A 27,693-nucleotide genomic window follows, 5' to 3' on the forward strand; every position below is an offset into this window, starting at 1 on the left:
AGCCCTTATAATCTGCCTATCTTTAAAAAAAATTGTTTTTATCTCTCTTATCTGGAATTTCTTCTAATTTATATTTCCCATGAAACCTATTTTGTTTTTAAATATGTATCTTTTCTTTTTTATTTCTGTCATTTCTTACAGACTTTTTAAATGTCCTGCCTTTTCCAAAGAGTATTTAAGATGGGCTTAAATACTTTTAAGTCACCTGCCTTATGGGTGAATTATCTTAGTTTCCATGCAATACAAGCTAATGCTTATGGGACAATTCTTGTTTGCCTGGCACTCTACTAAGTTTTGTGCTTAGATGATTTTATCTAATCTTCACAACAATAGCTACGAAAAGGGTACAGTTATCATATCCAATTTTCCTCTGCAGGAACTAAGACCTAGTGTGATTGAGTAACTTGTCCAAGATGAAAGAGTTTGTGAGAAGACAGGGAAATAAGACCCAGCAATGCCTTGGGTTAGAAGACCTAGCAAGGCCTCGGGTTAGAAGTGGCTTTTTTTGGGGGAAGGCGGTGGATCTACTTTAATTTAATCAATGTGAAGCAAGCAATAAAATTCCTTCTAGAAAGTCAATTATAGACAATTCCATTGTTGGTCTTGTAGTGTGAAACAATTTTATGTTGTAAAATTTTGTACTTAATCAGTGCATTTTATGCAATACAAAACCCCAAAATACAGTTATCCTTAGAATAAATAAGGTAATATTTATACACAAATAATAACCCCTGTAGTTTGACAGTTTTCATAATGTTTTAAGGGAATGCTTTCATCTAACATTAATTTATGAGAGGTTGTGTTATGGGTGGAAGTTATTTTATTATCCTTTGGCATCAAGCATGTGGCTGACATTGGTGATGGAAAAGATTGACTTGTGGCCAGTATTCTTGGCACACTGCATACACTCCCAGTTCAGCAGTGGGTCTATCACATAGCTCCTTGTTCTAGATACTGAGCTTGGCACAAAGATGCACAAGTCAAGGTCACGACTTCCAAAGGAGGTCCTGGTTGGTGGACAGGAAAGACACTCAATGGGTTGTGGTCACACACTCGACTTGCAGCTGTGCCTCATGGTGTGCCTGTAACTTATGTCTCAAAATAGCTTCTCCATCTGTCTGTTGTTCTTACATTCCAATCTGGGGTGTTTGCTGTGTTTATTACCCAAAAAACCACAAGAATATCATGATAGCGTAGTTGTGTTTTATTAATTCTAAAACTATTCAGACTTCAAACTTTCAAAAGGCAAAGAGAAAAAAATTGGAAATTTGAGAGGAACATGAGCTTTTGGATTGGTTAAGAATTTTCTTTGAGTGAGGATAATGAGCGAAGGGTTGAAATTTAAGGTTAAAAAAAAAAAACGAAACACAACCTGAATGTCGATGAGAGAGGAGGTGAGGTAGACATCTTATTAAAGTATAAAATTCTAAAATGAAACTCTCTACCACATTATAAAATCTACACACTCTAAAAACTATTTTGATTTCCCAAATTTCACTGGGCTACAGTAGTTTACAAATAAACACCTGCCATAAGAGCATTTCTCCTATGTCTCATAGAAAGACTTCCTTGAAAGCTAGTATCTGTAATTCTTTCATTCATTTTCAGAAATATTTGTTGAGTGCCTACTGTGTTCTAGGCAGTGAGGATTCAACAGAAAACAAAATAAAGCTCCTTGTGGAGCTTCACATCTCAATTTTTTTGAGGGAATGGAAGAATAAAAAACACAATAAGAGGCGGGCCGCGGTGGCTCAGCGGGCAAAGTGCTTGCCTGCTATGCCGGAGAACCTCGGTTCGATTCCCGGCCCCAGCCCATGTAACAAAAAACGGAGAAACAGAATACAATAAAACAAGAAAATGTTTAAAAATGTTTCCCTTTCTTCCTTCCTTCCTTCCTTCTATCCTTCCTTCCTTCTCTCTGTCTTTCCTTTAAAAAAAAAAATAAAATAAAAAAAAAAAAACACAATAAGAAAGAAAATATATAATATTTCAGTGGTGATAGGTGCCAATGATAAAAATTAAAACAGGGTAAGGAATAGAGACTGACAGAGTGTTTATGTGGAAGAGAGGGTGCTCTTTTATATAGGATTGGCAAGAAGGCATGTCTGATTAGAAGACAAATGCTTTTGTTCAGTTGGCTCTCTCTTTGGCTCTCTATGCTTCTTGCTGAAAAGCCCTAATTTCTACCTGCTTTGTTCCTTCTCTGCCTCTGTTCACCCTTACCTCATTGATCTGTCATCAGAGCTTGTTTCCACAAACCCTCTATTTTCACCTAGTGTTCTTTTCTATGTAATTATTTAATCTCAGAGTCTTCTGGTTTTGGTGTTTGGTGTCTAATCAGCTTTTTCAGTTTCCAGTTAACTGGATTCATCATTAACAACATATAGGCATCTCCAACATTATATTTGAAATATTGGCCTTTAAGTTAGATCTTCAAAAAGAGGGAAACAGAGTTCTGATCTATAGATTTTCTTTTAACTTCCAGTACACATGTATCCTTTCATGTATGGAGTCACTGCAGGCTTTCCTTGGAAAAAAAACTTATTGACCTCATACTACTGAAGTCCAGCTGATATTCCAGTGCAGTCCAACAACAGACCTAAAAAAGAGAATATTCTAGAAGATGTAACATTGACCCCTTCAAGCAGTATTAGAATGTAGTAGGCAGCATAGCACAGATAATAATATGGGACTGACCTTGAGGGAAGAATGAGAAATCTTATTTATTGTATACTATAATATTGTAACTTTCAAATCAGAAGCAGTCAGGGATATTACAAAGAGATAAAAGATTCTATCCTGGAAAAGAAAAAAAAAATTTAGTTATTCTTTAAAATTATGAGTTGAAGTGTATAGAAAGCAGATATTCATAGATAGTCAACACGCAGCATGACAGGTTAAAAAGGCAATTTTAGAAAATGTAGCAGATGAGTACCATTCCTTTTATTTGTGCTGGAATGAAACTGTCCCATACTAGTAGAGAAATAACAAAGGAAACAAATGCTTTAAACGTTGCTATAATTGGGTAGAAATATAGCATTTCTATTTATAACTTGTACAGAGTCCCACATAAAAATAGCTTCAACTAACAGATTTTCTCATATCTGGAATACAAACTTGTTGCTACCAGTGATTTGAGGAATTCTAATAAGAACAACAGCATTGGTAAATATTTAAAATTTATCATCTTTTCTTCTAACCCCAGTTTTCACATGAAGAGAAAATTACAGTTAGTGGAAAAGTCCTGGCTGCTAAATTATATAGCTTGTTATTTTTCAGGCTATTGATTTTTTTTGTTTTTATTGAAAAGAATTTGTTTGTAATTCTCAAGCCTTCCCAGTAAGGTGGATTTGATCATTGCATCTCTGTCTTTGAAATAAGTATTGGCTAATGGATTTAATATTTCATTCTGTTAAAGATTTTTTTAAATTTGTGTGATAGCAAAAATATTTGGAACTTCAGAAATTAGTGAAAATCATTCATTCTCTTTTCATTTTTAGCGAAGCATCTTGGGCTATGCAACTTTTAAAGTGGGAGAGCTGCTGAAGTCAAAGGAGCAACTGCTGGCCCTGAGCCTGAGGTGGGTCTCTTCATCTCCAGAAATGCTGTTCAAATTAATAACCTGTGATGTTTATTGGTGACTGGTAGGACTTGAAAGCTACAGTTCTTGCAGATGTTTAGATGTCAGATGTTTAGACATCTCAAATATATTACGCTCTCCACTGCAACAAGATTTAGTGAAGTGGCAATCAGTCAAGTTCGCTTTCAAGTTCATGATTTAGGGACCAACCTCGGAGGAGAAAAATTACATCATCATTAAAATGATGAAATTATTTGAACATGAGAAATGTTAATCATGTTATCAAATGATTGATTAATTATCAAAATGTTAGTTGTTAAATCAAGTAAATTTCTAGGATTGAAATCTGTTGGAGGCAACAATGTAGCTTTATGACTGAGGGTAAACTGATTATTCTCTTTTTTTAGCTGATGTTGTTTCTGTGTTATTCAATATATAATATTTGCAAGTTGGAACAACTCATATTGAAATAAATGATAGATCATAACTAATTTAGAGTGAGTACAATTTGTTTTCATATACAGCATGAGATAACCACAAAAAGTTATATATTTTAGTACTAAGAAGAGAGTATTAAACAGAATAAATATTTCTTTTTAACTTCATAATAAATTAAAAACAATATGTTGTTTTCTGACTATATTATACCTTTTAAAATTGTTTCTGTTTGGAGAATACTCCCTTGCAATATTTTTATAGCACAAATGAATATAAAAATTATATAGAACACTGTAAATCTTAAGAAGCTCTTGTTCTGATGAAATAGAGAATACTTTCAGGGAAGAGACAATGCCTTAAATTTGTTTGCCATCCCCATTTCTCTGAAGACCCACTCATAACCAACAATTTATTTGAATAAAGATGTTGTGACTTATGTAGGAATCTGTACTTCTAGCTTTCTCTTTTCATGATTGTCCTTGATCCTTACAGCTTTTGATCTAGAAGATAGTATAAAAGACGTAAACCATATTCCTAGCAGAAAAATGAGTGCTGGAGGACGCTGATGAGACTGTCATCCTCTCCCTCTAGCTTCCTTTACGTTCTTCCTCTTAAACATCTGTTTTTGTCTTTCTTGTTGTGTCTTGTTTGGGAAGACATTTAAAAATGTTTGCAGTTTTGTCATGTTATTCCCAATAAAATTTTCCAGTTTGAAAATATAAAGGGGTAGTTAGAAGGGCTAGCTATCAATGTCACTGATACCCTAAAAAATACCTATTACCAGCCTAGCGTGACCAGCTAGGCTCTGATCAGCATACTCCTGGATTCGTGATATGAGATGTCAAACACTGAGCTAACTTAGTACTAGCAGACCCCTGTTTCCTAGTTATCTAGATACATGGCACTTTTTTCCTCATCTTCCTGATTGCAAGCCACAGTCCCAAGTACTTAACTGTCATTGTCATCAGCACCACACTGCACAATGGTGCTGCATTTATACATTGATCTTGAAACAGCAATCAAGGAACCAGAAATTTCTCAGTGAGACGACAATTGGTGAACACATCCAATACCTTAAAGGAAGTATTGTAGCAGAGGGTCAAGTTTACTGTACTACCCTTAGAAGAAAAAATGAATATAATAATTTCAGATATAGATAATACCAAGATGAACTTCCCCTTTTGAATTAAAGTCTCTAGTTCCTATTCATTTGATTATAATTTTATAAGAGGAAAATAAATTCCACAATGAGGAACCTAGTTTTCTAGGTAAGATAATTTTAGAAAACCAATTTTGAAATGGCTAGGTTGTTATTTTTCCCTTGTTTGCTTTGTCAAATTTGTGGACTTTTTTCTCTATGAACCAAAGAGATTAAAGTGGATCATAGCCTTCTGCTTTCTGGGGCATGATGTTTTTTTATTTCTCATGTGATTTATCTTCTTTCTACTGACTCTGTGGTTGCTACGGTTTTAAGTTGGAAGAACACTAGGTCGGGGTGAGAAGCATTCTTCTGTGCATGTGTGTGTGTGTGTTTGATACTCTTTGCATGGATTATATTTATTTTTTTTTTCAGACATTGTTTTTAAAGCAACAGAATTCTTAGTTTTTGTGAAACAAATTCACAGAAATCAGGGTGTATTTTCTGTGTTTCAGCTTCCTCAAATCTGTATAGCTCAGCTTATGTTTATTGTCCCTTTTGTTCTGCTACTTATCATGTATTTTGTATTCTAAACTATTCAAACTTATTTCACAGAAACCATGGTTTAGTATGACTACTATGTTATATGTGCTTTGAATTGGTGATTAGATACATGGGAATTTTTTTTTTTTCCACAGAAAATATAAAGGGACAAGAAGTAAGCGTGTGTCTAATTTGTAGCTTTAGACTCAAATGTCATAAAATAGGGCATTGTACAGTTTTGAAGTTGAAGGGTAAAATGTGTTTGCCTATATTGGTGAAAATGCCTCTGGCATATAAGTGATTTCTACTCATATAACTCTTCTTCATTTAAACGCAGTTTACTATGTTTCTATTTGAATGTTTTAACTTCCCAATGGACTTGATATCATTATTTGGCATTAATCTTTTTTTTCCTCTTCATTTTTGTTTTATTACTTTACATTTGGTAGTTCCTATATCTTCTGAATTTGTTTAGATCATTTGTATTTTCTCTTTTGTTCTCTAGTTCATTGTTATATAAAACACAGTCTTCCATATTATACTGTAAACAAAGTGGGGTCCTTATAAAGAGGTTTATAATTGTAGACATGAAATAATATGGGATAATTTTAAAGTAATAATAATAGCAACATGCTATGTGCTTTATGATTTGATAAGTATATTAAACATGTTGACCCACTGACCCTTATCAATTAGCATATGATGTTGTAATTATTTGCCTGATTGTATAAATTTGGAAACTGAGGTATAAAATAGTTCTGTAACTTATATAATGTCACAAGTCTCATAAGTGAGAGAGCCAAGATACAAAAGCACACATTTTCTTTCTATTCAATCTTTCTATTAATCTTTCTATTCAAATATTATTTCAGAAACTTGGGGTACCCATATACAATTTGCTTCATTGTACTGATTTATTTTAACATTTTTGATTGTGAGATATATACATATACAAAAAAAAGCAACACATTTCAAAGTACATTTTAACAAGTAGTTATGGAACAGATATCAAAGCTTGGTATGAATTATACTTCCATAATTTCAGATTTTTCCTTCTAGCTGCTCTGAGACACTGGAGACTAAACAGAAATGTTAATATAATGATTCAGCAGCCATACTCATTTGCTGAATCCTGACTTCTCTGTTATAACACCTTCTTCTTTGATCCTTCTCCCAATCTTTAAGGATACTTGGGCCATTCTAGGTTTTTCAGGTTGAAGAGGGGTCTCAACAATGTGGCATGGAGGATGGGACTGGTTGATGTGCTTGGAGAGACTGTCACCTGTGGGTTTCAGCACTTATCTGGCCTAGGAACCATCTGAAAGTTTTAACTTTGGAAAGTAAACTTAGTGAGTGGAACGTCTATAGAATCTCAGCTAAAGCCCTGGCTACTCTGTAGGGTTAACAGTAATGATGTTGGTTGGGGGTGGCCAGTCTGTGGCAATTAGCAACATCTAACTGAAGCTTGCATAAGAATATCCTACCGAATAGCCTCTTGACTCCATTTGAACTGTCTTAGCCACTGATACCTTATTTTGTTACATTTATTTTCCCCCTTTTTGTCCGGAAGATGTTGATCTAACAGTGCCAGGGCCAGGCTCATCCCTGGAAGTCATATCCCACATTATCATGGAAACTTTCACCCCCAAATGTCAAGTCCCACATGGGGGGAGGGATAATGATTTTCCTCGCAGAGTTGAGCTTAGGGGGCAAGAGAGAGACCTCATTTGAGCAACAAAAGAGTTTTCCTGTAAGCAACTCTTGGACACAATTGTAAGTAGTCTTAACTTCTCCACTACAAAAATGAGTGTTGTAAGGGCAAGCCTCAAAATCAAGGACTTAGCCTATTGACTTGGGAGTTCCTAATGGGTGAGAGTACACCAGGGCTTTTCCAGGTGAGGAAGTTAAGTAGTTCCGTATTTTTTCTCTAGTCCCTCAAGGAATACTACCAATACTTCTTAACTATCACCCCACCAGAATTTGGGATGCATATGGTTATTACATTAAGCTATATAAAATTACAAGGTCTTGTTCCCATTCTGGACTCCATGTGTTTGGGTTGTTGAAATAAGCTGTCTAAGTAGATTGATTTAGGTGGTGTGTTACAGAAGATTTAGGTTCTAGACACAATAAACTTCTCTGCCTTTGGCCTCCTACAGTAGGTGAAGTTCTAGAATCTGGACACTATCATCCTTTTCTGTCTTTCCTGATCTACCTTAGTCCCAACTGAATCGACTCCATTTGTATCTCTAATCGAATCCTGACCTCTTTTTTTAGTTACGTTAACAGTTTTTATATGTGGCGATGCCAACTTTCAGAGTTGCAGAACTCCATCTCTGAGTCTTAGGTGTCACAGCAGTACCCAAAGTTCCAGGGAAATACTGGCTTGTTTATACACATATCACACAGCATCTCAGAATTTAGACATATACTTACACTCTAGACTAAGTGTGACTGCATAAAAGAGCTTGCAATCTAGGCTCCGATTTTCCTATAACTATTTTCTGAAAGAGACCATATGATATGTATATTTTGTCTGATATTAGTCTAGCTACTTCTGCTTTATTTTAGTTATAGCTTACATAGAAGATCTTTTTCACTCCTTTCACTTTTAATCTATTTGTATCCTTGAGTCTAAGATGAGTCTCTTGTAAGCAGCGTATAGATGAACATGATTTTTTTTATTAATTAAAGAAAAAAAAGAAATTAACACATTTAGAAATCATTCCATTCTACATATGCAATCAGTAATTCTTAACATCATCACATAGATGCATGATCATCATTTCTTAGTACATTTGCATTGATTTAGGAAAAGAACTAGCAAAACAACAGAAAAAGATATAGAATGTTAATATAGAGAAAAAAATAAAAATAATAATAATAGTAAAAAAAAAAAAGACAGACAAACCAACAGACAGACAAAAAAAAAAAAAACAAAAAAACCTATAGCTCAGATGCAGCTTCATTCAGTGTTTTAACATGATTACTTTACAATTAGGTATTATTGTGCTGTCCATTTTTGAGTTTTTGTATCTAGTCCTGTTGCATAGTCTGTATCCCTTCAGCTCCAATTACCCATTATCTTACCCTGTTTCTAACTCCTGCTGGACTCTGTTACCAATGACATATTCCAAGTTTATTCTCGAATGTCAGTTCACATCAGTGGGACCATACAGTATTTGTCCTTTAGTTTTTGGCTAGACTCACTCAGCATAATGTTCTCTAGGTCCATCCATGTTATTACATGCTTCATAAGTTTATTTCTGTCTTAAAGCTGCATAATATTCTATCGTATGTATATACCACAATTTGTTTAGCCACTCGTCTGTTGATGGACATTTTGGCTGTTTCCATCTCTTTGCAATTGTAAATAACGCTGCTATAAACATTGGTGTGCAAATGTCCGTTTGTGTCTTTGCCCTTCCATTTTGCCAATCTGTATCTTTTAACTGGTGAATTTAGTCTGTTAACATTCAAATTTATTCTGTAGTGGCAATTCTTGTGTCTACCATCTAATCCTTTACATTTTTTTGCACAGATAGGTACCAGGAATCGAACCCGGGTCTCTGGCATAGCAGGCAAGAACTTTGCCTGCTGAGCCACCATGGCCCGCCCTCTAATCCTTTACTTTTGATATGTCCGATCTATGTATTCTTTTCCTTCTCCCTCTTTTTATCCTTTAAGTTACCCTTACTGATATTCTTCAATGTTGTTCCCTCCTGCAGACCACTCCATCCTGTCTCTTGTTTTCAGCTGACAGAACTTCCTGTAGTATTTCTTGTAGGGCAAGCCTCTTGCTGATACATTCTCTTAGTCTTTGTTTGTATGAGAATATTTTCACCTCTCCCTCAATTTTGAAGGACAGCTGGGTTGGATAAAGAGTTCTTGACTGGAAGTTTTTCTCATTCGGGTTCTCACATGTATCATTTTGACATTTGACGATCTGTTTAGTATGTGTTCTGGAGCAGGTCTATTTAGATTTATTCTATTTGAGGTTCATTGGGCTCCTTTTATTTGCATACTGATCTTTTATAATAGTTGGGACTTTTCTCCCATGATCTTTTCTACTAATCTTCCTAGCACTTTACTCTTCCTTTCTCCTTCTGGTATACCAATGATTCTTATATTTGTGTTTTTCATGTTGTCAATCATTTCTCTGAAATCCCATTCCATTTTTTCCATCTCTCTTGCCAGTTGTTCTTTTGTGCACCCGAGTTCAATTGTCCTGTCTTGTAGCTGACTTATTCTTTCTTCTGGCTTTTCAAATCTGCTGTTATGTGTCTCTAGAATATTTTTAATTTGGTATGTAGTGTCTTTCATCTCTATGAAATCTGCTATTTTTTTCTATTTATTCTTTCAAATTCTTCTTTATGCTCTTCCAATGTCTTCTTGATATCCTTTAAGTCCTTATGAACATCCCTGATTAGTTCCAAATTCCATGTCCCCTCCAGTGTTTTAAATCTGGATGTTTGACTGGGCCATATGTGTCTGAATCTTCATGTTATATAATTTTCTATTGCTTTTGGGGCATTTGATTATTTTGTTAAGGTGGTTTTGTAAGGTGATTTCCTACATTTGTCTAAGGATTCATATTTGCTTGGGTTTGTGTTGAAGGTTCCCTTCTGAGTTGGTTTGTCAGTAATTCCCCACCAAACCAAAGCCCAGATCTCATGGAGGAGATGCAAATCTTCTTGAGATTTCTTAATAGATGGTGCTCTTGAGCCACCTCTTCCCCTCAGGCCTTCCTCTCCCTGACTGCTGGGCTGCCTGAGCAAGATGGGGACCTGATGTAATTTCAGCCAGGACTGCTGATCTCAGAGCATGCTGACAGCTGCCAACCCCGGGGCTGGGGGTAGAACAGTGTGCGCCTCAGTAGAGACTCCTGTTATGTCCAATGGGTCTGGTGGCCTGCATAATCCTGCTTGAGGTGACCTTGGGCTATGGGTCTGGGTATTTCAGCTGCCCCTGCCCACGGCCAGCCTGGAAATGCCTTGTGGTTGGTCCTGGCATGCAGTGTGACACCTGATCCCAGCGTGGGGCAGGCAGCTGATGGTGACACCCAGCAGGGTGTGATGCCTCACATTTTTGTCTGCAAAGCCTGTGCTCTTAATGACTCACTTCTTGCTTCCTTTAACAAAGGAGAAAACTGAGAACCAGTTAAAAGTTATTTCACACATCACACAAGTTGTTAATGGCAGAGTTAAGGACTCAGGTCCAGAACCAGTTGTTCATTGTTTCTTCTGTGTTTAATTTTGCCACAGTGCTTGGTCTTATGGTTAAGTGGTGACTAATGAGTGTCGACATACCATGGGGAACTTAAGAATATTGTCCATGATTGGAGAAACTGGGTACCAGCCTGATAGTTTCTGGGGAGAGTGGAGGCAGTGGGAAAGCTATGAAGTCTGTCCTAAGACCCGAACCCTGGTGTTATCAGGTTTTGGTACTTGTCTACTGCTCAAGAGTCTGACATTCATTTGCTCTACTAACCTGACCTGAATCTCTTGGGACCTACAAGCAGAAATGTGAAACATCCTAGTTAGCACCACTCGACGGTGTAATAAAACAATGGAAAAGTTGGCTCTGTCTCTTGGAATGGTGTTAGAGGGCAGGGGGAAATAATATTGCTCTTACAATATTCACCCATAAGAGAAAAAAATAAAATAAAATAAAACTTGTTTCCTAAGAAATCCTTCTAAGAAGAATTGAGATAGATGGAAGTGTTTCATGCTTGTCTGAGCTTTGTTGTGTGTCTCTTCTCAGGTTGGATTTCATTCATGCTCATTCTTTAAAATACCATGTACTAAGAGTTCTTCATTTGCCAAGTACAGTGAAGGTTCTTCAGCAAATATAGAAGATGGCAGCAGAGTTAATATTTTGCAATTTCTATTCTAATAACATTATTAATACAAACTATCATCTATTGAGCAACTAACTACTATCCTGTGAGGAATATGGTAAAAATTTTCATGCATTATCTTATTTAATCCATATAGCATTGCCATCTTCATTTTATAGCATATTGTCCAAAATCCCACAGCTGGTGATTGTACAAGTAGGATTAGAATTCATTTTGGTCTGATTCTAAAGCCTGGTCTGTTTTTATTTTGCTGTCTCATAGGAGAGGCTCCTTAGGCTTTATTGTACAGTTCTCTATACAAGCATATGAAGGTAATAAAAAATATTAACTTCTCACTAGTGCCTTGCAATTGAAAGGCCAAGCATGTTCTATAGACTGTAGAATCATAATAATATTGTTCCTGGACTCCTACAAGAGTGTCTGTGTCCACGGTGACCTGAGACCAATCTAGGCTGTCAATTGAAAGTAGAAATTTCAAATGGAATTAAACTTTCTTAGAGTTTTAATTTCCTACCTCTTTCTATAACGGCATATTTTCATATCAACATCTACTGGAATTTCAGAGTTAATTTTAAAATATCACATCATAGAATCTTAACAATCATATAAATTTTGCATATATTTTATTCTCTTTCAAAATTCTTGCCAGTCAGTGTATTTAGGTGCTAGAAACTAGGGTAACAACAGAAAATTCTATTGGTCTCCACAGGACTGATTCTTATGCCAGTGTCTAAAATATTTTTTTGTATTAATTAAGTTCAGTAGACCTTGACTGGAAGCCAATAAACCCCTCTTTGGGAGAAGTAGCATTTTTTCTGATTAATTATACTTTATTGAATGCACTGGTGGAAAAATTAGAAATGAAGGTGGCATGTAAAAATCTAACTTGATTGATGCTATTACATAGAAATAACTAAAAGTCTACTGCATGAACTCTGAAAACAATGCATAAGAACACTGTGTTTTTCTCTCAGGAGTCAATAAGCAAAGAAACACGGAAGTCATTAGCAAATACATACTTGTGACTGACCCAGATATACATACATAGGGAGAGACTCACCTCCCTGGGTTTCTTCCTTCCCTGTGCTTTTGGCATGATTCATATGAAGGCTACAGGAAAATCCTCCTGGGCTGTTCTGTCGTGCACTGACTCGGATCTCATAAATGTAGGCAAGGTAACCAACACCAGTTGAGGCTTTTGATATAAATGTATTATCTTATTTAATCTTTCAATAGCCTTGCCTGGAAAATGGTTATCATTTCCTTTTATTCAAATAAGAAAATTAAGGAACAGAAGTTTGTCTTCCTAATGTCACACAGATGGGAAGGGATAGATGATCTTGATAGGGAAGACAGGCTTTTGATAGAAAGAACTTCCAGGTGAATTTGTGTTTTGTTAAGAATAGTAGAGTTAAAGAATTTTAGAGACCAGAAGATTCCATGAAGCTGGCCATCTGACTTCTTCTTGAACCCCTTTTGTGAGAGGAAACTAAACTCTAGGAGGCCACTCATTTTTCCAACTTTAGTCAGATCTAGTGTTGGAAAATTATTCCTATTCTTTCCCAGGTTTTATCTTCTTATGGTGGTCCCAGTTTTCCTGCCTGGAATCAAGTGGAATAAGTCTTGACCTTTTGTCTAAGACCAATTTGAAAGCAGCTCTTCTGTCCACCTTTAAATCACCTCTCCTTTTTCTCTGAGAGGAAATATAAGGTACTACGAAGAACCAGATTTTCACTCCAGGCAATTGTCTATTCTCTTTGACATATGTTAATGGATGTAATGATTACCTTCCTCATAGGGTAGTTCTGGGTAATTAATAAATGCAGGTGAATTCCCAGCACTGCCTTGGATTAGAGAAAAGCACTCTATACATATTCCTTTCTTTGCTTCTTGCATTAAGCTCCCTAATTCCATCAACCATCCTTTAATCTTTTCTGGGCTTTATTAGTTTATTTAAGTTCTTTCTTAAAGTGGGACATCCTGAATTCTCTATATTTGGTCAGATTAATTACAGAAGTGGTTAATTAAACCCTTGATAATGGACATTTTATTTCTATAATCCAAGGAATGGACACCAACTTGAAAACTAAATTCTGTCTGTATTCATGTTGACATCATATTTGGCTTATTACGTGGTAGCAGGTATCAGAAAGAGGCATATGGAGAAAGTTCATTGGATTGAAGAGAGCAGCATTCCAATAGAATTGGGAAAAAAGTAAAACTTGTTTTGACTAGAAACTTCAGCAAAAGAGCATTGAAATAACTCATTTACAGACATGAATCTGTAAATTTAACACAAGGTGTCAACTGCTTTTAGAGTTTACTGAGGCATTTTATTGCTGGATAGTTCAAAACCTGCCATTGAAATAAATTCAGGTGACATTTCTCAAGGCAGGACTGTGAGAATGAAGGTAGATATCAAATACAGAAATAGGGTTGTTTGCTTATGAAACTATGTCCTTTTCTGGAGCAATATTATGTGTCCTGTAGGGACACTATTGCCTAAAATTACCAAAGGGTCTAACACAAGCCACTATGTAATTACTGTGAAACATTTCAATTTATTATAAAATGGGAGATGAAAAGTATACAGTTATCATGCTATTAGGAAAATAGAGAAGGAGAAAGAGTCCGTGTTTTAGAGGCATGCCTGAGCCCAAGTCCTTTTCTGTTGCCTAGCAAGGTTGCTGATTACCCTGAGCTTCAGTTTTCTTAGTTTTTAAATGAGGCTGAAAGTGGCACCACTCACGGGTCTGTTGTGAGGACCCTGCGAGTTGCTAACTAACTGCTACCATCCAGACAGGTGCTATGGGTTCAGTGAATGTTAGCTACTGCTTTGTTTTTTCTTTACTGACTAGCTTCTCCATTTCTCTAGCCTGTACTTTTATTTATTTATTTTTGCAGGAGAGAATTAGGCCTGCAACAGTATCTGAGGCAAATCAGACACTCACTGTGCAATCTCTTATTAAAGTTATTATTATTACTAGTATTATTTTTCATTCCATTCGACTAGACTGTCTTTCATTTATGATTTAAATGACTCTGGAGTTATAGAGCCTCCCTCTTTCTTTTTCTTTATGTCCCTAATCCCTTTTCATGAGGCTGTAGGTATGACCATGGAAACCAATTAGCACCTCCTTAGTCTGCATTATTCAAAAAATGTCCTGTTCATCAGACTGCAAATTGGTTTAGGGTTTTCAGTCATTGAAGGGACAGTACATACTTAGAGCACACTTCAATAGCTCCTCAGTTTGTATAGAAAGGCCTGAAATCTTTCCTCTTTTACAATGCAAATCACACAAGGTTAATATCTACCTGCTTAGAAGTTTGAGAGCTAATTTGGCTTTGAAGATAATTTGCAGGAATGATTAAGCCAGCAGGGAATTATATTTGATCTGGAAAATTTGTATTGGATTTGCTCATATTTACCAATGCCCCTTTCATCATTATCACCCTGTGTTTCTGCTGTTCTAGACACATTTATATCGGCACTTTCCAAGCTGTTTTGGAACACCGATATTTCTTCAGTTTTTAGTATCTGTTCTTTGAATAAAGGAATTTTATGATCATATAAGTTTGAAAATATTATATTAAAATAAAAGAGAGTGGTGGCTTTCCATACTGTAGGATTTCTCAGAGCCTTCATCAGCCCTATTACACCCTTTGGGATTCTAAGAGGACTCATGTCGTCTGCAGCTTTTCTCAAACCAATTTGAACACAAGAAGCTTTCTATGTGGAGCACCTAGTAAGAGCTTATTAGACACTGTCTTCCAAGAAACACCACTACGTAATTTAGAAAATACTGATTTAGACCGAAACCAAGGTATTTTCTAGGGAACGAGAAAGAGCACACGCAAAATACATGTCACTGTTTTTATTTATCCATTTTTCCCACCGTGAATCTGCAAGCAGGCTTGTGGTCCTCATTCGGATAAACACTGGCGCCCATGCGCATTGCCCCTCTTGCACTTTATGCTCCATCCGTGTGCAGACACCACCCGCTATGTTTCCCCCAGTCCACAGCAGCTGCCACACCCTTGGCATTTTATGTTCATGCCCATGGCCTGTACACACACAGATGTGTGAAATCTATACAAAACATAGAGGAAAGAAGTGGGGATAGAGATGATGGTTCTTTTATATTCACTGACAGAAGTCTTTTTAAGCTTGGTTCAATGGACACATACTTATTTTCACAATTACCTATTAGTATAACTACCCCAAACTGAATTTAGCTATTCCCCTGAAAGCTCCACTTTTTGTTTCTTTTCCTTTCTTGGTTAAACTGAGAGCCATAGGGTTCCCTATATGTGACCAGAGCCAGAAATCTCAGCATCCTCTTTGACTTGTTCTTTCTAAATGTGTTCTTTTCCTGCTTAGAACTGTAAATGTCCTCCTGCCCTCTAAAAAAATATTAACTTGAACATGTGTACACAAAAACCTCAGCCAAAGTATATGATGTTCTGCATTCAAAGCCTAGTGTAAATCTCTCTTTTCAACCTCATCTGTAGCCATGCGCCATTATCCTTGTCATGGATCACTACTTCCTCCCTCATTCATATCAGCTTATACGTTCTTACACGCTTTATAAAAGTAGGAGTCAGGGTTGCTGTGTTTCTCAGGAAACCTTTCTCGTGTTCTTCAGAGCTCAGTTTCAACTCCTGCCAGCCAGAGAGTCAGCACAGCCATGCTGGTGCATACACTTGGCATTGCTTAGAATCTTCTCCTACTCAATGTCTTATCCTTCACTTTTTCTATCCCTTGCCCCAGGGATGTGTTATACCCATCCAGAAGACCCTGGAGTTCTCCAAGTTTCTGCTCATCAGGAACCGAGGAGTAGCAGTCCCCAAGCCATTTAGTGCTAGTTCTGGTCACCCCCACCACAACTTACCATTGGCTCCTTAATTTCATACGCCCTATGACCACAATTTTCTTATCCTCAGGTTTTTAAGTAGGCATTCGAAGAGGCAGGTAAGAGCTTATGATTCCTGCTCCAATGAACAGAGGCCAAATGATCACTGAAAGGTCTCCATTTCTTAATGGCATTTTCAGTGAGGTTTGACTTCATTTTTCCATGTATTCATTGTCAGTTCTACTTAACATATACACGTGAGTTGTGCTGGAGCTACCATCCCTGAGTGAATTTGGAAAGTCACCTGCTGCTTGATAAGTGTTCTTCCTAATAGTACACTCTACCTCAGGATTTTCTACCCTATCGTAATTAATGACGTCTGTTGCTCTTTGGCATAGTATGGCTGTCTCATAATAATACTATGGTTGAGAGAAAGTATTTGCAGTGAGGTTTCAGTGGAATAAAGAATTGAATCAAGGAAAGAAAAAAGAATGCCATTTTATTGAAGAAGGAAAGGGAAAACTGAAAATAATATATATATATATAAGAGTATAAGAAAGCAGAAAATGTTAGACCAAATAAAAAAGTAGAAAGTTGCAGGACAAAAGAGACACAAAGAGAATATAGACTAGGCAAGTTTGTTTTGCTTCACTTATATTTGCTTCACGATATAACCTAATTGTTTTGCTTAAAGATATGCCACAATGGGGGATGGTTACTTCTGGCAGAGAACTTAACTTCATGGTTTTGATAGGTGATTAGTTCTGCACCTCTGTAAGGGCTGGGATTTTGGGGGTACATTTTCTTTATTTTTATTTTTTTTGGGGGTGTGTGTGCATGGTCTAGGAATCGAACCCGGTTCTCTGACATGGAAAGCAAGCATTCTACCACTGAACCACCTGGGGTACATTTTCTTTTACTTAAGCTTATTAGAATGGATGGAAAAAATTAAGTAATGAAGGATACATCTTTGTAATGGTATATTTCACTGATGAGTTTGTCATATTATGGAACATTTTACCATCTTGCATAGAAGGTAAGATTTAAAAAATAATCCGAATGTTGAGTGCAGGTTTAATTGGACCGGACCTAAGTGTTGCTGGGTATATCTCACATTAAACCAGCAAATCAAACTGACTATACTCACCTGCAGATAAGGGCTGAATGCCACTTCTTTCTGATGTTCATACATGTAAGTAGAAGAGTAAGCAAACAGGTTGTTTGGAATGTAGTATAAAAATTGATGAAGAAAAAAAATTAAGGTACCATAGTAAACTTGGCCTAATCCCCATTCATCTCAGACCAGAACAGAAAACTTGAATTATATATATATATATAAATATATATATATATATTTTAATCTTTCCCAATACTTCTCTGATGCAGTCTCTCTCATTCAACGCAAGTCTAAAAGTTTCAATCCTATACATAGAAGTGGTGTTTAGTGGAGATTATTTTTCTCTTATCTAGAATCAAATTGAAGATTTTCCCAGGTCTCAGACAATAAATAGGAAAGATGGTCTCTAAGGGTTTTTGGGTTTGCTTGTTTCTTGGGCATTCTGCCAACCAGCACTAAACTTGGCTATGGAGACTTGCCTCCAGTAGCAGTAAAATGAATTGTTTCTGTGACCAAGTGATACAGTCTTTAAAGCACTTTAAGGATAGTCCAATGATTATAACGTGTAAAGAACTTCAAGGTCCCAATATTGTCAACAGGAGTTAATTACTTTGCTTAAATTTCCCCATCTAAGTAGTAAAGAAAATAATACCACTGAGATTTTAAAAATAAACAAACCAGTTTTCTATCTGCTCTTCCTTTCATGCTATTTCTGCTTACCCCTGTCCCCCATTAGTCTTTGAAAGAAGTACTATTTGAGTTATCTTATCTTTCTTGCAAGGATTGTTTGAAAAACATATTGAGAAAATAAACAATATACAAAGGCTCCAAGGAGGGAGAAATGATAAAACACATATTACTGATGTTATAATATTTGTCATGAAATTTTATCATTTTTTCAGAGTATGTTTTCGCAGTACCTTTAAATTCTTTCATTGAGTTCCAAGATGCAATTCATGGACATGAAATCATGCCATAAATATTTCTCTGAAATTCAGGGCTAAGGTGAATAAAACTGGTGAACATTTTCCATTTTCCATCTTAAGGGGTCATTCCTCAATGAGAGCTTTACGAACTTTCTACCTAATGCTTCCTTACAGGGAGATGAAATCAGAAAGGTTAATGAATGTCTAAATGTTGGGGATTACATCATTTCTCCAGAAAAGGCATGTTCAGATCCCAACCCCTAGCCCTATGGGTGTGAACCATTTCTAAAGAGGATCTTTGAAGATGTTATTACTTACAGTATGCCTAGACTGAATGAAGATGAAGTTCTTATCAGCAAAGGGCCTAGAAGGAGGAGTGATGGTGGAAGTTAACAGAACCCAGAAGAGAAAGAAGATGCCATCACGTGCATTGCCATGTGACAGAGAAGCCAAGGAACCCCAAAGATTGATGGCCATCAACCAGGAGGAAGCAAATCTTCTAGCCTCTGAAACAGTGAGCTAATAAATTCGCATCGTTAGTGCAACCCATTTATTTTAGTTGCCTGGGCTGCTCAAGCTAATACCATGAAATGGGTCAGGTTAAACAATGAAAATTTAACTGCTCATGGTTTGAGACTGGAAAAAAAGTCCCAAATCAAGGCTGTCATGAAAGTTATGCTTTCTTCCAGAAGACTGGTATTTTGGGACTGGCTGCTAGCAATCCTTGCTCCTTAGCTTGTCATGTGGCAAGGGACATGCAGTGTCTCCTGGCCTCTCCTTTCTCTTCTGGGTTCTGTTGATGTTTATCTTCTAGCTACTTCCTCTGAGGCTTTCTCTCCATCAATATGAATTTCATTCTGCTTATAAAGGACTCCAGAAACATGATTAAGACCCATCCCAATTGAGATGGGCCGCACCTTAACTGAAGTAACCTCAGCAAAAGTTCCTATTTACAGTGGGTTCACACTCACAGGAATGGTTAGATTAGGTTTAAGAATGTTTTTTCTGGGGTGCATACAGGTTCCAACCATCACACCATTGTGCGTGTTTGTTTTAACAGCTATGTGAATAGGACATCAAGTGATAAGGAGGGGCTCCTTTAGGAATTAATTTTAAGAAGAGGTCCTGAGCAACTATGAAGCTGGAGGAGAGGCTGCAAGTGTCGAGCAAGCAACATTTTGTAACATGACATGAATAATTCGTTCTAGGAAAAAGTGTCTCCTTCTAGTTTTGTGCCTTGCATTTTAATAATCAGCACATAAGCTGATTCGTGAGGTTTTTCTGTAGAATGTAGGAAGGTCTTGTAAAGGACCTGTTGGGTCAGCTGGGATTGGAAATCAGGCACCATCACTCCTCAGATCACAGTCCTGGTTCTGCCACCAACTAGCCACATGATCTTTAGGAAAGAGATATTTTGCACCTCAAGTTTATTAGCCCTAGTGTGAGGAATTTGGATTAAATGAGTTCTAAGCTCCTTGGTTTGGGGGTCCTGAGGATTGCCCCCTTCTATGTCTTGTTTGGGGGCTAGTGGGGCAAGGAGAGAGAAGCAATATTGCGTTAGTTGGAGGACGTGATTAGTGAATTATTCAAGAAAAGGTATTGTTTTTTTCCTGGGTAACTTCTAAGTTCCTGTAAGACAGTCCTTTCAGAATCGTATTTAGAGGAATCTTTAAAAACAGAGACACTGAGTGGAGTTCTGAAGTCATTTCACACATCTTTGTCAGTTAATTGGGGTTAAGGATAGTATCTCCCTCATAAAGTTGATACTGAGATTAAAAAAAAACAAAACAATATGTGCAGTGTGCTTGGAATTGTGTCTGGTGCACAGCACCCAGTAAATGTTGGTTATCATTCCATCATCATCATCATGATCATTCTCCTCCTCCAACTGTTTGTCTCATAACAGAGACTAAATAAATTTTTAGTTTTTTATAAGTGAATCGGTTTGCAGCAGCTCCAGGCTGTTTTACCATCATCTGTCTTTGATTGTACTCTTCCCCCACCTATGCACAAACCTGTCCAATGGGGGGTCATTGTCAGTTTCATTGGGAAAGTGACATTTGAGCAAAATTTCCTCCTGAAGGAAAAAAATAACCTTTTAGATATCAGGTGCAGGGCAGGGGTGGAGGGGGTGGACTATTTCAAGTAAAGAATAACCAATACAAAGGCCCTAAAGAAGGAGATTGCCTGGTTTGTTCAAGAACAGTAAAGAAACCTGTGAGGTTATATTGGTGAGCAAGAAGGAATGTAAAAACAAATGAGGCCAGGGCGGGCCATTGTGGCTCAGCAGGGAGAGTTCTCACCTGCCATGCTGGTGACCCGGGCTCATGTCCCACTGCTTGCCTATGCAAAAAAAAAAATGAGGCCAGGGTGCACAGGTGATTCAGTGGTAGAATGCTCGCCTTCCATGCAGGCGAGATTCCCGGACCATGCACCCCCAAACAAACAAACAAAACAGCTGAGGACAATGAGATGACAAGGGTCCAGGTGATGTAGAATGACTGTTAGTGTGTCTCTTGCTTCATCCTCTACTCAGAGTAAAGTCAAGGGCCAGGGAAACATTTTAAGTAGATGCAGAAGGGCAAGAGTGGAAGTATGGAAGCAGGGAGACCAGTTAGGATGCTACTGCCATCATCCAGGTGGGGAGGGATGATGGCTTCACCAGGGCGGCTGTGATGGAGGTGGTGACAGTGGTTGCCTTCTGAATGCAACCAGTAAACCAATGCCTTTTTCTTGTCTAAGTCACTAATCTGGTCCTCCAAGTAATGCAATATTAATTCCCTTTGAAGATGGAACCCATATCCTTTAGTGACAATGTGGATGTGGGATATGAGAGAAAGGTAGGAGACCAAAATTGATCCCAAGTATTTGGGGCTGGAATTTGGGAATGACAGAGTTGCCTCTAGCTGAGTAGGGAAAGCCTGCAACAAAGCAGGTTTTAAAGAGAAGATTGGGGTTCAGTTTTGAACATTATTAAGCGCAGATAAGTTTGTAAGAATAAATTAATGAACTAATAAAAAAATAGCAGCAGCAGTGAAGACTAGAAAAATATTTTAAATTAAAATCAACAGAAGTAAATTTCTGAATATGTAAATAGAGAAAAGTCACCACTAACTTTTTATTGCATTAATAAAAGAACATTTTAGTGAGTATCTGTTCAGTGCTCTCAATAAAGTCCTGTAACTAATTTATTAAACTATAACAGGATGGAGAGTCGAGAGGACGATAAAGTTGAAAACATAAAGATTTAAAGAGAAACATTTAAAATAAGAAGTAGTACTTTAATACTGTAGAAAATTGACTCAGTGAAGCAGAGCGTAAACAAGCAATTTACAGAATTCAAAATACTATTATTATTTGTACCAATTCAAATCTTCTACTAGCTCCACCACCTGTACCACAATCAACAAAATAGTAATAATTTACTGAGTGCTTGCACAGATTATCTAATTTAGGCTTTTTATAAAATTAGTAATGTTATTATCCTCATTTTATAGATGAGGAAACTAAGTTTAAAGGTATGAAATAGATTACCAAATATTGTGTGGCTAGTAAGTTGCAGAGGAAATGAAAAAAAAAAAATAGATGGACGAGATGAGAGAGAAGATAATTCATAAGCACATTTTATAAAGTTGTAATGCTAGGCTTAGTTCAAGGAAGATGGGCCAGATTCAGTAATCAAAGGCACATTAAGATAAAACTTTCCAGCAGTCTTCAAACATAATTCAAGTGGATTTTCTATGTTCAGAGCAGCAAAATTAATGCATAATGACTAATATTAATTTACATTCTGGGAATTTTTAAAAGTTGAGGTTTAAGAATTACTAGATTCTGACTTAGTCTGTGTTTTCTTATTGGCATCAGTAAGAATTAAAGTATAAAATTTACCACCATTTAATCTTTTGGTGTTCGGAAGTAAATTTTAAAAAATTTGCTCAGTGATCTGGAGTACTCCATTCTTGGAGAAATTTCCAGCCCTGCTGATGGCTTCAGGTGTGGCCTTGAGCATTTCACTTAACCTCTTTGGGCCTTAGTTTCTACAAAATGGATTGGATGATACTTAGGGTTATTTTCTGCTTAGGCATTCTCTGATTTTACTTGATTTTAATTCTAAGAGTTATGAGGATTTTATCTCATAATAATAGAAGAAAATGACTGCATTTAAGACTATTGAAAGCTGGTGAAATTTTTATTTGGAACCCAAATTTCATTTCAAGTCTAAAAAATTTGTCACAGGATATATAGGAATTCTACTTGAATTGAAAATTTTAATCCCTTTGGCTTCCAGTATTTGGTGTATCTCTGCTTCCTGTTAGGATTGCAGCCTACCAAATACCAAAATGTATTCTCTTTCTTATGTGGATTCATTTTTAGAGGTGTGCTAAAATGAAACCACATTTTATTTGGTTTATTTTTAAATAAACCAAATTTATTTATTTATTTTTATTTTATTTATTTAGTTATAAAAAATAAATTTTATAATGGTTTTATAATAAAACCATTTTATTTATTTTTATTTTTTATTTTTTGAATCTTTTTATTTTTTTAAATACCAAAAAACACAAAGCAAATGCAAACGTTCCTATTTTGAACATTCCGTTCTACATATATAATCAGTAATTCACAATATTATCACATAGTTGAGTATTCATCATCATAATCATTTCTTGAACATTTGCATCTATTCAGAAAAAGAAATAAAGCAAAAACAGAAAAAAAAATTATACTTACCATAACCGTTACCCTTCCTTTCATCGATCACTAGCATTTCAAACTAAATTTATTTTAACATTTGTTCCCCCTATTATTTATTTTTATTCCATATGTTCTACTCGTCTGTTGACAAGGTAGATAAAAAAAGCATCAGACACAAGGTTTTCACAGTCACACAGTCACATTATGAAAGCTATATGATTATTCAATCATCCTCAAGAAACATGGCTATTGGAACACAGCTTTACATTTTCAGGCACTTCCCTCCAGCCTCTCCATTACATCTTAAATAACAAGGTGATATCTACTTAATGCATAAGAATAACCTCCAGGATAACCTCTCGACTCTGTTTGGAATCTCTCAGCCATTGACACTTTGTCTCATTTCACTCTTGCCCCTTTTGGTCGAGAAGGTTTTCTCAATCCCTCGATGCTGTGTCTCAGCTCATTCTAGGATTTCTGTCCCACATTGCCAGGAAGATCCACACCCCTGGGAGTCATGTCCCTCGTAGACAGGCGGAGGGTGGTGAGTTTGCTTGTTGTGTTGGCAGGAGAGAGAGGTCACATCTGAGCAACAAAAGAGGTTCTCTTGGGGGTGACTCTTAGGCCTAAATTTTAAGTAGGCTTGACCTATCCTTTGTGGAGCTAAGTTTCATATGAACAAACCCCAAGACTGGGGGCTCAGCCTATAGCTTTGGTTGTACACACTGCGTGCTAAAGGCCTTTTAATTACTAATAAATATATTCTTTTATAATCATAAATCTTGAGATAATGATTAAAAGAAAGATATTTAGATAAAAAAGTAGATAGCTTTCTAGCTGCTTTATGTTGGACAACTGGTACAGGTCATTTATTCCTGCTAATTCTTAGAATCTATTTAGTATGAATAAAATCAGTGTACAGTTTCCATGTATTAGAGTGTCATGAACTTTACTTTCATTACTTGTCTTCCTTTTAACAACAACAACAAAAAACCCAATTCTGTAAGAATCTTTAGTGTTCTATATAGACTGCTTTCACCGTGGAACAGTCATATTTTCACCTCTAAAATGATTACCTGATGATTTAGTATTGAAGAGTTAAGGTTATGTAGCAGAACAAGTTAAAATTAGAAAGTGGGAAATTTTAGGCCATTACAATATTTTTAAATTAGGGCTGCTTTGTCTGCTCTTGCATATTTTGCTTAGCTAAACAGAATTTCCTTACTGTGGCAATCACTTTTACTCATTCTCAGGTGATTTGTCACCATGTAGGTGCCCTGGATTCCCAGGAAATCTGTCATCCACATGACTGCACATCCTTTTACTTCTCTGCCTACCCCCAACCCCAGCCTTTGCACCCTCTGCTACCCAGTCCTACTGCTATGCACTGTGATACCCAATGTCCGTCATCCATACAGCCACCCATCCTCCGTAATTCCTTTGGAAGCTGGTTCTCTATCCGCAGCCTTCCTAAGTGGCTCCTTTCATACCTGGTGTAGGGTAGGCATCCCTCCAAAAATCCCCTTGATTGAGGCTCTTGGCCTAGGATATATCATCTGATTCCCTGCATTACTGCAATCATCTGCAGAGGTCACCTCTCCTCATTTCATGGGTTTTAATTTGTGACTCATTGCATCTCTCTCCAGCACTACTTCTCTCACATATCTGGCTTCCAGTAGCTACAGAGATGACCTTTTCAATTTATTGACCTCTCGGGTTCTTATCTACCTTTTCTCAGCAGTCTACCCCCATGGTCTTGCCAATAATCCCCACCCCCTGCCCCAGAATCTCAATCTTAAGCATCCTGTTTTCTGGTTTCCATCTCTTATCTGTGCAAGTACACAAACTTTAATTACTCTTTGGCCTACTGAGCCTGATTTTACTTTCCTGTCTCTGCCTTTCATAATCTCTCATACCATATTTGTTTTTTTCTTACCTATTTGAGGCTTTATGGTCTGCCACTGAGAAATCACAAAACAATTCCCTTGCCTACACCCTCAAATCCAGTGCCCCTCTCTCTGTTTGCTATACTTCCTGATAAATAAATTTTACATAAATAAATAGACAAATAAACAACAAGTAAGTAAAAGAAATAAATCAACAACAGCAATAGAAACAAAACTGGTTAAAGCCAACATTTAGCTCACTTACTCCATACTTGCATCCCTGCAGCTGAATGGGCTGTGGGGGAGACTCATATCTATTAAAAAAAAAAATACAAAACATTTTGTTTTGGATACATGCGCTTAACTTCTCAAATGCTTTCACTGCCCCTCTGTAGTCCTAGTGTATTTCCCCAGTCCATTCACTCTCCCATTCTCCTGGACCATTATTTAGTACCTCTTCATGCCTAAAACCTCCAAAATATCTCTCCTCTTCCTTAATTTCAGCTGATTTGTCTGACTTTTGTTTAACTGAAAAGAAAATTTTACAATTTCCCACACTGTATTTACCAGCCTATGTACATCAACACTGCCTTCCTTCCTTCCTGGCATTAGAGATGACCACCTTACCCCCTTTTTGTCTCAACAGGTGTTCCACTTAGATTTTAGATTTCATCTCTCCTCAACTATCCAAGATAATTGCTCTACCAATTATTTCCTTTTCCCATGCATCATCTCTATTAGACCATTCCCACTCTACTAGATCATTTCCATTAGCCTGGAGAAATGCAGTCGAGTTTCCTACAGCTCTCTCTAACTTATGCTTCATTTCCTTGCTCCTCTTTATCCCAGAACTATTTAAAGATCTGCCTTGACTTTGCCTCCTCTGATTCTCTTTTGAATCCATTCTCTTCAGGCTTTTATCCCCATCACCCCATTTGAACAAATGTTATCAGGGTCAGCATTTAGCCTTAATGTTGCTAAATAGTTCTCTTATTTGACATAGTTACATAGTTGATTGTTTCCCCCTTAAATTATATTCTTCACTTGGTGCTTAGGAAACCAGAATTTCTTTTATATCACTATGGACCCTTCTTATCCATTTCTTTTGTTGACTATTCCTTATCACCTTGACCTCTAAATGTTGAGGAGTCCTGTGCCTCAGTCTAAGACCTGTTCTCTTTCTTTCTTTATTCTCTCTTACAGTCTCAAAACTTTTACTTAATACCATCTATTTTTACTTAATGCCATCTTTAATGGTATTAAGTACCAACTTTATTTGTTTAATATCATCTTTACTAATATGAAGTAGTAGAATTCTATTTTACTTAATACTATTTTTACTTAATATCATCTATTCCAAAGATTCCTATAGTTGTATCTTTAGACCTATCTCTTGATCTCCAGACTTTCACATCCAACCATCCAACTATATCTCAGCTTTAACATCAAATGGGCATCTCAAATTTAAAATGTCCAAAACTAAACTCATTCCTGCCTGCTGTACATCCATTTCCCTAAAATTCTGCTTATTCTCACAATCTTCCCATCTCAGGAAATTATAATTCCACACTTCCCATTTTTCAGGCAAAAATTTCCAGTATTTTTATTCTTCATTGTTTTATTCTCTGTAGTCAACCAATTGCACTATCTTGTTAGATGTACCCTTCAAAATAAGGCTAGAATTTGATACTCATCAACTTCATCCTTCACCGGGGTCACTGTAATTCCTCCTCATTCATCTATCTCGTCTCCTCATTTCTTTGCTTCTTTACAGGCTATTCTCTACCCCACAGCCCCAGTTCTCCTTTTAAAATTAATGTCAGTTCAAAACTTACCAGTGGTTTTCCACCTCACTCATATAAAAGGTAAAATTTGGACAGAGGCCTGTAAAGCTCTTGATTATCTCATTTGTCTTGCTTTTGGTAGATAAAATGCTAATACGGTCTCCAGGATTCTCGTTTCCTGATGTATGGACCCTGTAGAATCTCCTCTCTTTGGGTGGAGGTGAGAGGGGGCCTTGAATATGAAGGAATAATTACTCCCTCAATTGGATTACTTTATATGCCAAAGGTGATGGGACAGTCACACCTGTGATTATATATGGATAGCTGAGGAACTCTTGTACAAGAAACCATCTTAGGAGTACAAGGGTAGTTTAGTGGTAAAACTGAGCTCTCATGTGGCAGAATTAACCCAGGTTTGATGGGTTAACCCATGCACTCCCACAAAAAACAAAGAAAAATCCGAACAAACAACAATTCAACAAATGATGCCTCAGTAAGGGGATACTCACATGGAAAAAGAATGAAATGCAACCCCCACCATCAGCATACAAAAAATAAAAAAAAGAAAGAGAGGAACCATCTTAGCAGACTGGAGGGAGAGATTCTGCTGGTCTTGAAGAAGCAAACTGTGATATTGTAAACTGCCTCTGGAGAAGGCCACATGGCAAGAACCTAAGTGGAAAGAGTTATCCCTAGCTGAGAGCTAGCAAGAAAATGAGGACCTCAGTTATGTAGACACAAAGAAATAAATTTTGCCAGCAACCTGAATAAGCTAGGAAGTTATTCTTTCCCAGAGCCTCTATATGCAAAAATAGTCCAACCTTCATTTCAACCTTAAGAGACTCTGGGCAGAGCACCCAGCCTGGACTTTTC

The 27,693-nt window shown here is 36.8% G+C and overlaps 1 protein-coding gene across 14 annotated transcripts in view; it reads left to right on the forward strand.

The window, feature by feature from the left end:
* Window positions 1-27,693, forward strand: part of INPP4B (inositol polyphosphate-4-phosphatase type II B) — a 934,219-nt gene that overhangs the window by 647,597 nt on the left and 258,929 nt on the right. For 13 of the 14 annotated variants that reach the window (XM_077139955.1, XM_077139941.1, XM_077139945.1 and 10 more), the window contains one exon: window positions 3,501-3,580. In XM_077139955.1, coding sequence (XP_076996070.1) covers window positions 3,501-3,580 — 80 coding nt within the window. Of the gene's footprint in view, window positions 1-2,761; window positions 3,166-3,500; window positions 3,581-27,693 lie in introns of those variants that run through there. The other variant, XM_077139954.1, reaches the window with a different exon arrangement.

Source organism: Tamandua tetradactyla, chromosome 22 (assembly GCF_023851605.1).
Source record: "Tamandua tetradactyla isolate mTamTet1 chromosome 22, mTamTet1.pri, whole genome shotgun sequence".
Classification (NCBI taxonomy): Eukaryota; Metazoa; Chordata; class Mammalia; order Pilosa; family Myrmecophagidae; genus Tamandua; species Tamandua tetradactyla.